Here is a 16,123-nt window from a genome sequence, read left to right on the forward strand (position 1 = left end):
AAAGCCAGGTGTTAAACTACATATACTGTACAGTAGATGTGCGTTTAGCATATGCAAAGTTGCTATAAATAAAAGGTCATTATGATGTCTTACATTAACTTTTAAACTTCACAGAAGATGAAGGGCTGCAGTTTGAATTTATCCTCAAGCGTAACTGCATGAAAGCTCTAGTTTGGGAAATGACAAGCAAGCAGTCTGTGAAGAATGAGGACAAAGGTCCTATTCTACCCAAACTGCACAAAGTAACCACATCTTTACAAAGATGATTGCTGGGAGACAAAGTGAACTGTCCTCGAATCAGGTTATTTTAGAATATCAGGGGAGGAGGAAATGTTCAGTGTTTTTATAAGTAAAGCAAAGTTCTGAAGACATGAGGGCTGAATATTTCTTCACACCTAAAGTAACTGCAGTAAGTAATGTGCATTTGTCCCCTTTTCAACCATTATTCTCCATCTGTTCAATGACCCTCTGTTCTTCTCCCTCTTTCTGTTTATTCTTCTAAGCTTACTGATGTCAGGACCACCTTAAAGGCCCTCTTTTTCTCACGCTGTGAGGCATGTTCTTTTGCTCTCTTTAATACTAGATAGTTTCCCAAAGTAGGAGAAAAAAAAAACTCACCTCTTTCTTCCTCTCATTATAAGTAGAAAGCGGAAGGGGTGTGGGCGCTTACTGGACTAAAGCTGCATACCCTGCCCAGCACATCACACTGTTGGGTTACTGAGGCCCCATCACTAAACACTGGGTTAGTTAAGAAGTTAGCATTTTTACACATAATTATAACTTTTCATTACTGCTCATTAGACCAATAATCTAAAATTTGAAATTTCAAAGTCATATTAGTATCTCAGAACAACTTAAAACACAGAGATAATGAAGCAAAAGCTGCAGCTCTCATGCAGACACACAAACCCACAGGAAGTGTGTGGTTATACACAAAAAGACGTGTTTGTTATATCTGACATACCAGCTTAAACGACAGGAAGGGTCCCACCTTAAATTTTCAGGAATTTAAGGTAAACGCAGCTAGAACTACAACTTGACGCAACTGAGTGTAGAGGCGACACTCAAGTTAAGACCAATTTATTGATCAAGTCTGTCCAGTTTAAAATGCGTCTCAATTGTACTGTTCCATTTTCAAACAGCTTGTGGTCAATTGTATGGCTAATGTGCCTCAGAGTAAACTCTTGTATGTTCCAGTTATGTTCTGGGTTTCCGCGACAGTAAACAGTTAAATCATTACATCCAAGCTGAAAACATTTTTACAGGTGGGAATCTTGACCATAAAACGTAGTTATAGATCGTCTGTTAGCAGATCAAAAGAGACATCAGAACATTGGTCTGATGCGACACAGAGGCGATTCTTTGTGTTACATTTAAAGTGATTAGTGGGGAGTTTAATCTAAAGCTGCATTGCTTAGCAGAATCAAATGTGAGTACCGTAGATCAAATGCATGTGTTTTAAAAAAAAATACAATGCATTTAGACAGCCCAAATGATGATCACAAGGCAGAGCTTGACAGATAAAAGGAAATGCCCAAAAATCATTTTATGTATGTTACTGAACTGAATATCACAGAGTTATAGGTTTACACTCACCGTTGCACTTTTCAGACTGAGAATTGAGCATTTCTTTACAATCATTCTTTCTTTTCAAAGAGGCAATAAGCTTGGGGCCCCATCTAGTCACGCTTGTCACAGTTCTGTCTAGCTGTAAACATTTAAATCATTGGTTTACTGTAGAAAAGGGCAAGACTGGATGAGCAGCAATTTTCTAGTTCCCATTGACTAAGGAATTTTAATACCCATCTGCCTTGCTAGGACATTCTCAGTCTTTCCCATATTGAACAGTTAAGAGAAATGTGTGTCAAGTCACCTCTGCGCTGCAGGAAATCATTTTTAAAGATTTCAATAAAGATTAATGGATAACGATCAGCTTAGACCTGTAATAAGGTAAATAACTGCAGAGTTGCATGTTTTTTGTTAAAATTGTTAAGAGTTGCCAATGGGTGTGGCACCAGTCATTATGCTAAATCTATCACTTCATATGTAACAATCTCTGTAAATAAATATAAACAATAACTGTATTTTTGCTCTGTAAAATAATATAATACAACAGCATTAAAACTTCCCTTTATTTCAAAGCATTTTATAAGTAATTATCAGTCTTGCAAAGAACAGCTCTGGTTGATTTAAATTGAGCTTTTTATGTATTCTTCATGGCTGCAGATGTTAGGGTGGGTGAAAAAATAACGACCCACCAAGCAAAGTTGTAAACACGTTTTATGTGAGACTATCGACTTTTTTCTAAATGGCTTTTTTGCTTTAAGCCAGAGCAGCTGGAAAACTGCTAACGTTTGTCTACAACCATATAGCTAGAGCCAAGAACTGAGACACAAAAGAATATTCACAATCTAGTGCTTTTCTCTCACATCTATGTAAAACTAGTCATTTTATATCAATTTGCACCTGTTTCTAATATTTGAAGACATTTATAATGCCCAAGTGGAAAATATGTTAGTTAAGCTATTTAATACTATTTTGTTTCTCCAGAAAAGTACATGTTCCTCACACCTATCTTTAGACTTGACCCTGCATAGCAGTTTCTCAGATATGCAAGACTGCCCCCCCCCAACATGAGGTCAACCTTATTTGCTTTGGCCTGAGTGTGGGAAGATTACAAGAGCAGTTTACTCTGGACCCAAAGTGCAAGTGTGGAGATGAAAAATGATTTAAAAGGCAAAAAAAAAACCCCAACATGAATTGAATTGATCTTTCTTGCAGTAACTTTAGCATGAGGATGGGGTAATATCTTTATGTTTTGACAGAAGTGTACTCAAGGTGAGCTGGAGTTGCAAAAAATAAAATAAAAAATAACAAATTAGAAGTCGTCAGTAAGAAGACTCTTTAATTTTAATCTTAACATCGATCCAGCTATTATGCTAAAGAATATTAGCAAGCAAACAGCATCATGAGAAATAGCAAAACCTATGACAGATCACGGAGTTGTGCAGAAGACAAAAACGTTGTTGTTATCCAACATTTCAACCTTTGAACATCCTATGGAGCAGTGTTCAATCCATCATCTGAAAATGAAAGCCTATAGAATTTGTACAAACCTACCATGCGTGGATCTTTACCCAAAAAAGGTCTAAAAGAGCATCTATCAAAGAAGCAGCCAACAGGCCCATGTTAACTCTGGAGGAGCGACAGAAATTCATGTCAAGGAAGATAACAGCTGTTGGATGAGTACTTAAAAAAATAAATAAATAAAAATGAAAAAGTGGCTGTTATGAAAGAAAGCCAAACTTGGACTTTGTGTTCTCGATGCGAAAAGGTCGGAAGGAAAAAGTGAGCTTTGAAAATTTGCAAATGTTGTCAATTCAGTACGTACCCTGAAAAACTCAAAGCTATATTAACAGAAAGAGTATAAATCTCTTTTCAAAGTGTAGAGTTTGTTTAAAGAAAATGTTCTCTTTATCAGCTTCAAGAATATTAACCCACAGTAAAGAAACATTTTAAAGCAGACAGAGTGATTAACATACCCAGAGTTTGTTTTCATAATAAAATGCATCGAGAAGCTTGACGATGTAGGGATGGTCACATTTAGCCAGGATGTCAATCTCGACCATGTAGTCCTCCAGCTCTTCCTCACATTTGGTCTCAATCACTTTGGCTGCAGCCAGAATACCAGTTTCCTTGTTGCTGGCCTACAAAAAAACAAAATAACAATCATTTCAAAAAGATTATATCAAATGTAATGTTCAGGTCAGAATTGTTGCACATCAGTTATTTCACTTACAGCCATGCAATTTAAAATAAACTTAAAATTCTCCTTGGCTGAAATAAAGGGAGATTAAGAATTTCATACGTCTAGAGGGTAGGGACTTTTTTACATTTTCACATAACACATGGCTGCAACTAAAAGTAAACATATATTTATGAGCCTAATTAAATGATTATTATATACAAAATGAAAATCTTCATCAATGGGGAGGGAGCAGCAGCAGCAGGCCAGGGGTAGAGCAGAGACCCATACACAAAGATTTCAACTTCAACACACAGATCTTAATTTTTTGTCCTCCCAATAGGTCTACAGCCCTTCATTCAGTCTTCTTTCAAATAAGAGCCTATGGTGTCAGAATACTTTGATGAAACAGAAAGATACAAACTACACAGCAATATGTGTCTAGTTTATTAAAGTTGCTTAGCAGCAGGAGAGAGCAAGACTTCATAAGATAATAGAAAGGCTGTACAATAGCTTGCCATTTTATTCGTGCAAATATGAAACAGTAATATACAAATAATTTTAAAAGATCTAATTATCAGATTGTAGAGGCTTCTTTTTACTTGAGTCCACAAAGATTATTTCAACTATCTTGCAACAAGTTAACTCAGTGAGAAAATCTCACGCTACTACCACAACTCAGTTATGCAGGTATTTGGGTACACATCTCTGCAGGAATGAAACAGTCTAAACATTCTGCTGCGGTTTCATATGTTCATATTTCACTGAGGCTGATATGTTTGTTCAGATGTTTTCTTACAGGCCCTGAGGGACATGCATCCTTCATGTATTGCCACATGCATGATGTGGAACTATGAACTATGACAAAAATTCCAGAGAAGCTAATCAGCCCCAAACTCTTTAAAGAAAACACCACAGAATGAGTCAACAGGACACTGTCCAACACCAAACCATTAGTCAGTTGGTTAACGAGCCTCAACAGCAAACACAGAAAGTGACACTTTGACTGTACAACTAATATTGGAGTTTGGTGCTGCAAAGACAGAGCCAAAACAAATCATGGGTGTAAGTCAGGACGAGTCGACCAGACAGGGTTTTTGCTGAGGTTTCAAAGAAGACGTCCTGAACTTTGCTGGATGTTACCAGACCCCCGTGAAAAATTTAAGAATGGCACAAACAAAAGGCTTTAACTTCTAGAACTTTACAACTTTTCCCAAATCAAAAGGATGCTATTCAGCTCCTCAACTCTTCAGCTTAAAAAACAAAATTACCCTCATATGTTAACATCCTTTTTGCAACATGGCTGAGGAATGTGCCTCTGGTCTTCTGATGACTCGGAAGGCGAGTCAGAGCCCAGAGGGTGGACAACAGATTCATGGCCTTGTACATTTCAATAGCAAGCGAGAATGCATGACGTCAAAGAGGGTCCTCAAGATTATAAAGGCACAATTTTTGTATGCGACTCTTACAAAGGGGTACCCACCCAAACAATGGAAGTACTGTAATTCTTAAACACCTCAGTGCATTTAGTAGAGTCCTGCTAACTTTGATGCAAGTGGCTGGATGCTTGTTTATTATGAAAAGACAGTTAAAAAAAGGATGCAGATTCCAAAATGTTGAAGTTATGTAGTAAAGAGGCAGCTTGCTTGACATTAACGGCCCTTGGGGAGTAAAACTCCAGCTGACTGTGTACTGTAGCGGCTTGGAGTCATACCAAGAGAAAACAACAATTCCCCGTTTCAAACCACAGATTCTTCTCTCCTACAACAACAATCTATGGCTTTGTTTGGGTCTGGTTTCCACAGTTGTTCACCAATGGACTTTATTCTTAGTCTTTTGTTTCATCTAACTGACTTCTTTGTTTCTATCAATTTGCTGCATAGCAAAAGCAGCAGGTCTGGAACTATTTAAGCCAGCGTCCCACAAATGACTTGTCTGAGTGTGAAAACATTTTACACCTTTTTAAAACTTGCTTGATATAGAAACCTAAACTGACTAGAATCAACCAACAATTTTATTTTTCTCACTTTTAAAGCATCAAATGCTTTCAGAAAGTAACATGTCTGGACTGCGGGCAGACCAGTTTAACACCAAAGGTCTTGCTACAGAGAACTGCCATTTTGATATGTGCAGAATGCAGTTCATCCCTCTGAAGCAAACACATGCTTCCCTGAAAAAATGTCATAATGATAAGAGCTTTAACGCAGTGAAACTTCAAACACTATTTACTAAGGATCTTGTGTGTTAGTTGCATTTGTCTTATGCATGCAAAATGCTGTTCTGGAAGCTGGCATAAAACCAAACTGCTCTTTTCTTTACTGTTTTGCAATGAGGGAATCAACGACTCAAAGCAAAATGAAATATTATCAGGAAAAAACAGGGGCAATTTCAAGCTTGAGCCCATTCCACAGAAGGTGGAGCTTGTTTTTCCATCTCTTTATGGTAGTAAAGGTTAAACATGAACTGTGATAACTGACTATTGCCTTCAAGTGTTTTTAAAGTTGTGGTTTTAGGCATCACACAAGTTTCAGATATTACTAACATTTGTTAATGCAGAGATGACCAAATCTTTATCTGTAAAATCTGCTTCCCCACTCAGCTATATTACTAGTATTTTATCTCCCATTACATAAAAAAAAAAAAAATAGAATACTGCCATTCTATTTTTATTTAGGTGTGACACATAAGACTACACATTTTAAAGGGTTAAAAATTAATTCTCTTATCAATTTATTAATCAGGCCTTTGCTAACCATTAGATTTTATTGATAAATGCCGATGGTTTCATTTACCTTAATACCACAGATGAGGTATTGCCTTTATATTCAATAAAGAGAAATGATTACAAGATTACCCATATTTTTCCACAGATCTCTTCACATATGGCTATAGGGTGATAAATAGTGAGGAGTAGCTAGAAAAAATAAACAAAATTTACCAATCGATGGAAAAAAAAATATGATTTGCATTTCTGGTCAATTGATAAATTCATCTCTGGTTTTAAATTTCCTGATTTTCAATAAGAAAAATAAACATCCATTTTCCATCTGTCTACATATCAGTTTCTAAACTTCTGAGATACGTTCTCATTAAAAATTATTAATTATTTGATGTCTTCACTGTACAAATGCAACCTGCAGCAAACTTTGGTTTACCTCCACTGATTATGTTATCAGATTATGAATGAAATGTAATCACCTCTTTGCAACCTCTGCTCACTGTAAGGAAAAGGACAAGCAGTAAAAGTTGAATATCTGAGCCCATGTGTCAGTGGGCAAACATTTAAATCATTGAGCTTATAACAGCCCTCTACCACGACACCATGTCTGCCATCTGTTTACACTCGTCCTACTTACAGTCAGGCATACGCTTTTTAAATGAATCAAGATGAGAAATAACGTCAACACAGAGCCTGTATTGACAGAGTTAATGATAATAATTGGGAGGGTGTTGAAAGCACCTGGATGGACGTATCTCTAGTGGAGGTGTCAAATATTTCTACACCAAAGATAATATATAAACAAAAAGAAAGCAGAAACATAATCTCATCTTAGTTGTTGGTTATTAAACCTTCCAATTCAAACTTTCTAAAAAGAGGTCTAAAGAAACAAATCAGAGTATCTATTGATTACAAAACACTAACAACAGACAGAATTTGCGAGGTCAGTCCCCTTACGGTTAAACAAGCGTACCACATGCTGCTCTGTATTTTCAATTTGTTTACTTAGTTATGCTTTCAACAAGACACATAGCTTCCTTCAGGGTGAAAAACGACAAAGACCTTTACCCTTTTATAAAACCCTTTTACTGCTCTTCCTCTCTAGGCTCTCCCCACATTTTTTTTTGCAAGCAGGAATGTGGCTCCCTGTACCTGAAAAACCTCAGGTTTAATAGAGGTAAAGTCCTTGGTTTCAGGAAGTATCAAAACAAAACTGTCCTGGATATAGAACAACCTTTTGTTTTATAGAGGGAGGAAGCCTACAATTAAATACCTACCTGCTTTTTTCAGTCTATTAAAACTGTGTCTGGTATCATATTTGTACAAGAATACAAAGTCCAGCAGAGCTTTTTTTATCTCTAGCTTTGTAATGAAGGCAGTTGGAGAGTTTCTATTGTTTGAGTGTCACTTCAGCAGTGTTTTGAAGGTTATACACCTTAAACTAAATTTATCAGATTTCTTCAAGATGAATGTTTCAACTGGACAAAATTTTAACCTGCATCAACTAGTTTTAAACTCTCATCTTAAAAAAAAAAAAATAGAGAGAAAGAACAGCAACAAATAAAAACAGGACACGATTTTACAATAAGTGCATGCAAAACTTTTGTGTTGGATTTTGGCAGTAAGCTCAAGGCAATCAGTCGCTTCCCAGCAAGAGCAGAAAACACTTTGTCCTGATTACATTTCAAAAACTGTCTCTGCTGCATTCCTGCTCAAATAGGAGTTCACTGCTTTTATTTAGAGAAGATCACCCCCTTCTTAGTCAACAGAAATAGAGTATATTTTGGTTAAAGGTCCTTATGGTGGATAAAACTCATTAATATAGCATAACATAGTGCATACAATGGAAAGTGTATGCACAATTCTGCCTATAATCAAGGCAGAATTTCCATCAGAAACAAAGATTATTCTGAAAACTGTTCAACAACTTGATGACTTACTTGGTAATTTATGAGACTAAAAAAAAAGCATCTCCTACAAGCTTGCACTTTATCAAAGAGATTATTTCTAAAGATTTAATTATATCCCATGTAGAGATGTGCAAATTTGTCTGAAAGGACTAATTGTTTTTTAAACCAACTTTACATTACAACCTAATAGTCTCACACATACCATATTTTTGCTTTAAACGACCAAACTACTGCTGTCTGAGCATTATACACACACACACACACACACACACACACACACACACACACACACACACACACACACACACACACACACACACACACACACACACACACACGTGTAAGTCCACAGAAACATGAGATCAGCAATTGGACACAGGTATTGCATCAGACATTATACTAATTTTTAACTGGGGAGTTCAAAGTAGCAGATTTTTGTATAAGAGGAAATGTTTGGGAACATCCTCTAACAGCATTTCTCACAAAATTTGATCAATATTAATTTGTCATCAGTATCAGCTGCAGCTTTAAAGGTGTGTGAGTTATTAAAAACTGCTCTAACTACCAGGAGTATCAGTGACTAGTTACAATGACTAGCTACAGCTCAGGATGTCAGACAACCAGGCATGGGCTGGTCGCCGGTTTTCCCCAATATAGAAAAACCTGTGGTTTCCAAGCCACTGAAAGTTTCCATCATATGGGGTTTGAGCGTTTTTTGACGAATCTCATCACAGAGAGTGCTGAAGTATGAGCAGTTGCAGCATCACAACCCCTCCTCCTGTGCTCCCATGTAGGTGCTAGCTCTACATGCTGTTTGATGAGGAGGAAAGGGTATGCCCTGAGCTCTTCCCCATACCCACCTTCCACCCACAGTTCCACCCAGACTATAGAAATTATGCAAAGGATCAACCCACAAGTCAGCAAACATGTAATTTTTCCCTCATGATGTCATAATTTCATACTGGCATATTCATACAGATAACAATCAAAAGTATTAGATGTTTGGTTATTTATAACCTACCTAGTAAATTGCCATCACACATTTTGATTTTTCCCAAGAATCTCAACAAGCTGTAGTTTCCTGAGGTGATTAACTTTGCGGTTAAGATAAGGTACTACGAACATAGTTTAGGACTTACTTGATGAATAAACATCTAAATCAAACAGCATTATGGTCATAAAACCTATTCCTGCAGTATGAAATAAATATCAAAAGCTTTGTGATCACAACTTTTATGCCTTCGTGAGTCTTTGCATTAAATCTAAGATGCATCATGCCTGGATACGTCAAAAACTTGCGTTAATTGGATCTTACAGCAACATGGCTAACTTTCGACTGCTACAGAAAGTCCCCAGATTGTCTGTTCACACTCCACCCAAGTATTTATACCAGAGTAACTTTTCTAGAAACCATTATCTGACCTATGAAGATCAACATTGTCTAGTCTAGACAAATGGGCCGCTGTTAAGTTAAAATATTAATAGTTCCTTGAAAACCCTGATGATTTTGAAAAAGTAAAGAATAGATTAGAAAACATGCATCAGTTGAATTTATTCGTTGAAATTGTTATGCTTACCAACTTATCCAGGTAAAAATATGTAACTTTCTTTCTAATAAATGGGCCTACACTCATATTTAAAAATACTATCCTATTAATAGTTGGATCTCATAAAACCTGTACTAATAGTGATTTTCAATGTCTTTATCAGGGGGGATTGTAAATCCAAACCGGAAATTAACCAGATTGTTTACTTAAAACCTGCAATAAACACTAGTTCCTTCGAGGCTTTCAAAGCACCACTTAACTTTCACCTTGAGATGTAAGAGGAAACATAATCTTAGTCCCTGATCTCTTGGCTAACCCCAGCTTTAAAAACAAAGTCAGCCTTGTTGCTACGCATCTCTGAGAAAAAGTCCCTCCTGAAGCTTAAAGTTCTCAAATACAGTTTTACATATTTCTTCTAACCCACCAAGATTCTTCCACTCCTACTCAAGATGCCGAATACATTTAAACACATATTTTTTTGCTTTCACAGATGTCCTGGGCGTGAAACATGTCAAGTTGTCAAGCTCAGGCCTAAACTAAAAACACACCCTAAAATGAAGCAATCAGACTCTCTCGTCGTGTGGAAGAAATGCCCCACAGTGAACCTTGATGTAGCAAGTCACAGGAACAAAAGAAATCAGGTCAGCAAAGAAATCAAGCAAACCTTGATACTTTATTAACTACCTTAAAGGAAACAACTGTAATTCTAATCCATCATCTGTGGTTCAAAAAACCATAAATCTCATGACAGATGAGCAACACTTCCTGCTCACAGCCCACACAAAGCATGAAACACTGCAGTAATTACAAGCTCTTGTTTTAAAATGAGCAACAAAAACTCCAGACAGGTAACGCAAGATTTTTCAGTCAAACTTTTTGACAAGAAACTATCATAACAACAACATGGGAGTAGGAAAAACAACTAGGCTAATCTAACCATCTTCAACATACAGCTTCCTGCAAAAAGACTAAAATTCTAGATAAATAAGGAAAGTTTCTTTTCAGGTGACGTAATCCCGTTATATGGCTGTAGGACGCTTCCACGATGTTGACCCCTAACCCCAGCAGCACCCCACCCACACGACTGGGCTCTTATCAGTGACTGCACGTTCAGCTGCTCGCCTTAGATTACACTAAGTAAAGCCCAAACCTTCAATAACAGTGACAACCCTTGGAACCGATAAAAATGCAGTGGCATTGCCATATGTTGAAGCATTACAACTTTTGCGTTTCTCATAACAACTTGTAAAGTGTGTGCCCGGAATTAAGCAGCACCTTGCAAACTTGAGCTGCACTGTTAAAAGCAACCTGCGCAACCTGGGTGTCTTCATGGATGGAGCGATGTCGATGGAGCAGCACATAAATCAGCTTGTTAGGAGCTGCTTTCTCCAAATTCGGAACGTTTCTAAACTCCGTAAGATGATGACTTATAATGAGCTTGATAGGATTATTCATGCTTTTGTCTCATCGAGATTAGATTATTTTAATAGTTTGTTTACCTGTCTTAATAAGAGGGAGTTTGCGCGTCTGCAGGATGTGCAAAATTCTGCAGCACGCCTGCTCACTCGCACTCGCAGGAGGGAACACATTACACCCATTCTCAAAAGTTTGCACTGGCTGCCTGTATTTTACAGGATGCACTACAAAATCCTGGTACTGACTTTTAGAGCTCTTCATGGACAGGCACCAGACTACATAAGAACTTCATCCAGCCTTATGTTTCCATTAGGAACCTTCGGTTGTCCAATTTGAATTTGCTGACGGTTCCTCGGACCCATTTTAAGACCCGAGGAGACAGATCTTTTAAAGCTGTGGTGCCTCGCCTCTGGAATGAGCTACCTCTTACCATTCGTTCTCTTGTTTGTATAGATACTTTTAAGAAACAACTAAAGACCCAATTTTTAAACTTGTTTTTTAGTTTAATACTGTGTTTACTGTTTCTGTATGTTGTTTTAATTTATATAAACTTTTTACAAATTTGTGCAGCACTTTGTGACCCTGGTCTGTGAAAAGTGCTATAGAAATAAGGTTTACTTACTTAAAGTGCATGTAGAAACCTGCGGAAACCCCCCCACCAAGCATCCAGCTTTGTTTCTCTTTCACTTTATAACCAGATACATCAGTGTTATTTAGGTTGTTCACATATCCTACTATCTGAAACAGAAAATCAGTGTAGGGCAACACAACCTTTAGGCATTGAGTGACGTAGTATTCTAAGTTACCTATCTGCCCTACAAAAATGGAAAAAATGAAAACAGAGAGCACTATTTTCATTTTTGTCTGAAAATTATAATGCTTTAATATATGGAAATTGTTATAACATTAAATGTGCACCAGTCTAAAATGTGTGATTGATTTAGAATATCCATCTTTTGGAAAAACATTGATTGACTAATACAGATGTGCAAGAATACAAGTGCATAATATTGTTGAGAGGTCCTGTAGTCGTTATCTACATTTATTATCTACATTCATGTGTTTTTTTGGGAGCAGAGTAGCTGTAAAACATAAAAAATTATTTAAAAAATACAAAACGGTAATTACTTTTTTTTTTTTTTACACTTCACTTTGCTTAAGAGATAGCATTGTAGCTCTGTCAGTAATCTGGTTAGGGTCGCTCAAACATAAGTCTTTGCGTCCATTATAGAAAACATAGGTTTTTTTTAATGAAATTTGATTTCCAAAACACTGCCAAGACTTCCAAATGTATAATTTGTTAAGACAGTGGTCAGAAGCACAGAATAAATCAGAACGACTGCCCCTTTCCAAGCTTAGACTTCAGACTGCAAACAAGCCTCAGCATGTGGTGTGAAAAAAAAAACTGTCATTTCTTACAACATTGCTTCTGCTGACCTCATTTATAAATTCTTTTAAACATCCTGTTGATCCAAAATGAAGTCAAACGAGTCTTCTTTGCTTAGTAACAGCATACAGACCTGAAAGTAATGTTAGCTTTGATAGCACTTAGTGTGGAGCAGTGACTGACTTAAAAGAATGGATTGAGATTCCAGCTGGCTGATCTCCGGTCAGGTTTAGTTTAGCACAAATTGGCTCTTGTCACTCTGTTCATTGCTGATCTGTTGCAGGTGGATAGTGTTCATTTTTCACCTTTTTGTCTCCATAAACTAATTTTGAAACAATAATAATGTTAAGAGTTGAGCTATAGAGGAAACTAAGTTTACTATCATTTGTACTTGACATTAGCTGCAAACTAGCTGAATATCTAAACAAATGTGCCGTGGTCAACGTGGAATGCTGTACACCATTCCAGGACATTATAACCACCTTGGACTCAGTGACTGATCCTGAGCCATGCAGCCCGATACACACACTACTGAAGAGCATAGAGTACGTTGACACCTTTGCATCAAAACCAAATATGAACTTCTGTAGTAATCTAAGCTATAAGAACTCACCAATTATGGGCTTGACAGATAGGGAGTGACAGACGGCAGCAAATGACAAATGACTGTCATCACAGCTGTGAAACCCAACGTGACGCCGTCGGTCAAAATTTCACAGAGAACGACATCTCCTCCCGGGTGTCGACGCCTTTAGACTAAACAACAAAGGCCAAAATATGCATGTGTGGATCATTGAACACTGGGAGCCCATGATCCTTTTTTTTCCCCAAGTTGAACACTATTCCTTCGTTAGAACATTTCAAGGGGAATCTCTGGAGAACAGGAACACATTTACATCACATAAGTACGCACACAAATTCAGCTTTAAAAGTAATTTATTTTTGTTAAAGTGAGCATAAACAGACTTATTCAATAAGAGAGAGTATGCATCATAATAGTCATTTTTTGGAGCCAGTAAAGACTCAGATTTGGAACACTGTGTTCCTACACCTAAGGACAAGGGCAGCAGAGGGAATTTGACAAAGTGCATCCTCCTCATATTCTGCAGGCGTGTCTATAGATACGTTTCACAAACAGCGACAGCAGGGCAGTGTGCTCAGTGGCACGTGGCTCATTAATTAGTAAGGGAAGCATACAACTCCTCTGTTTTATGCCTGGCTTATAGCCACATGAAGTTTCAGGCTATGCTAATAATATTTCCACTTTGTACATGATATGTCTTAAGTCAGGCAGCTTTTGGTAAAGTCTTATTCTAGTGGTGTTGCCCAACAAAGACCTGATTTTTAGCTGCAAAATGCTGCAAAAAGGCAAAGAGGCACATTTAAAATAAATATTTTTCTTTAGCCACAAGAAAATAGCTAATCATGACATTCTAAAAAAGGTACACAGAAAACCTCACAAAAAAAAAACACAAAAAAAACAGAAAGAGGGTGTGCATGGGCACCTGCAGAGGCAAAGGAAATGAGACACATATCCCATCTTAGACAACAACCCATAGTTGGTGATATTGGCAGATTTCAAGATAAATAAAACTATATTTCAGTACAATTTCCCTGCTATACAAAACACAGTAGTATGCTTATCCTGACAGTGGAAGAAAACTACAAACAGTAGTATTGTTCTCATTTACCTTTATCACTAATTGTTTCCACATCCCTGTAAAGATGGTTAAACTAGTAATGGTGAGCTTGCAGTTTTCATTTGCAGTAACTTGGCAGAAAATAAATCTCTCATCTGTGTATTTCTGCTGTGAATTGCAGTCAAACACACATGCTGGGTCACCGATATTGTGAAACTGTGTCACTATGGCGCTTTTAGTTACTCAAGCAGTTCTCTGGACTTCCGTAACAAGGAACACTCATTTTAGTGGTTCCAATATAGGAAAACAACAGTTGCTCATGCGTGTTAAACATTCAGAAATACACCAGAACTAAGAAAAATGTTGGATTATACTACATTTTTAACAAGTTTGTACTATTGATATGTCCACAACTCTTCTTTAGAAAGTCAACTATTGTTCTTCTAGCTGTGAAATTAACATTTAGTCAATGGCAGTCAGGATTACATTGTAGTCTTCCCCTCATTATACTATTAACAGGTTGGTTTAGGCTAACTGATGAAAAAAATATGTGTCTTCAGCAGCACAATGTCACAAAACCAAAACTCGTCTTTTCCTTACTTCCTCCTCCAACATTCTGATTTGTAAATAAGGAAACCAGGCCTCCACCCTTTGCCCAAGCCTCCTCAATCACAGTCTGTAAAGGAAAACATGTAATTCACCAAATAAGGGCTTCACCTCCAACGCACAGCCTGATAACTCTGAAACGTGGGGGCAGCAACAACAAGTTGTCAGTCCCAGAGATGTAACATCAGTCCAACAACTTCCTCCTTTAGCCATTATCTACTCAGTCACTTGGCATCCAAACCCTCAGTTTGTCTGGGAGATGCAGCTATGAAGATGTTTCATTGGGAACCCATTGATACCAGCTAAAGGTTAAATAGCAGGGTTTTAATGTAAACAGGAAAAAACCCAAATATACAGGTAAAAGGGCATTTCATAAGGGTACTTTAATCTTCCTTAGACGAGTTAGTTTAGGTCTTCAAGCTTTTGCGAAAGCTTAGCACCTATCGTTGCCTGTACATTCAAATCTAAAGGCATAATATACCTTATAATATTAATGTCCTTAAAAATACAACCTCCTTCCAGGTGTTTTTGTAAAAACAGCAAATATTTATAGTTAACTTTCTCAAACCTTTTCTAGTCATTGCATACCATCCACCAAACAGAGCCTTTCCTTTCATATAAAAAGTGCCTCTCTAGTCATTGCAGAATTCTTCCAAAGAGCTGCTTCTTCCACCACAGCCTCGGCTGTGTCAAAGGCATTCACTGTACTCTGCTGGGCAGTATGAACACAGAATGCCTGTGCTCAGTTTAACAGGGGTGAACGGACACAGCAGCAAGTCAAGATTAAATACGTTTTCCAAGCCAAAAGTTGGTCTGTTGCTAAGGCCTGGATGGCAGCTCAGAATTAATGAAAAAGGCTTTCAGTGTCCAGTTGGGCTGACTTGTACTGTAGTGGATTCACTAGGAGTGTTGAAAAGAATAACACAGGTGCATTAATTTGTTTCAGTAGAAAGAAAAAAAAAGATTGGATAAAAAATAAAAACTATTAAACCGAGTGAATCACATCAAGCAAGCATTCCTGTTGATTCTTATGATGATTACCTTTATTTAATGAAAACCCTAAACCCCTGCTTTCCTTCAGGTTTAAGAGGCTTCCCCGTTTCAGCACAGCTGATTCCCATTGATAGCTGATTAACAGGCTTTGCTGAACTGC

The 16,123-nt window shown here is 37.4% G+C and overlaps 1 protein-coding gene across 1 annotated transcript in view; it reads right to left on the reverse strand.

Annotated features, from left to right (window-relative positions):
- stk10 (serine/threonine kinase 10) overlaps positions 1–16,123 on the reverse strand; it is a 43,269-nt gene that overhangs the window by 24,430 nt on the left and 2,716 nt on the right. Inside the window, exon 2 of the mRNA XM_015405151.1 lies at positions 3,543–3,707. Within this exon, the coding sequence (XP_015260637.1) occupies positions 3,543–3,707 (165 nt within the window). The remainder of the gene's footprint in view (positions 1–3,542; positions 3,708–16,123) is intronic.

This window comes from Cyprinodon variegatus, unplaced genomic scaffold, assembly GCF_000732505.1.
Source record: "Cyprinodon variegatus isolate N-32 unplaced genomic scaffold, C_variegatus-1.0 Scaffold36, whole genome shotgun sequence".
Lineage (NCBI taxonomy): Eukaryota > Metazoa > Chordata > Actinopteri > Cyprinodontiformes > Cyprinodontidae > Cyprinodon > Cyprinodon variegatus.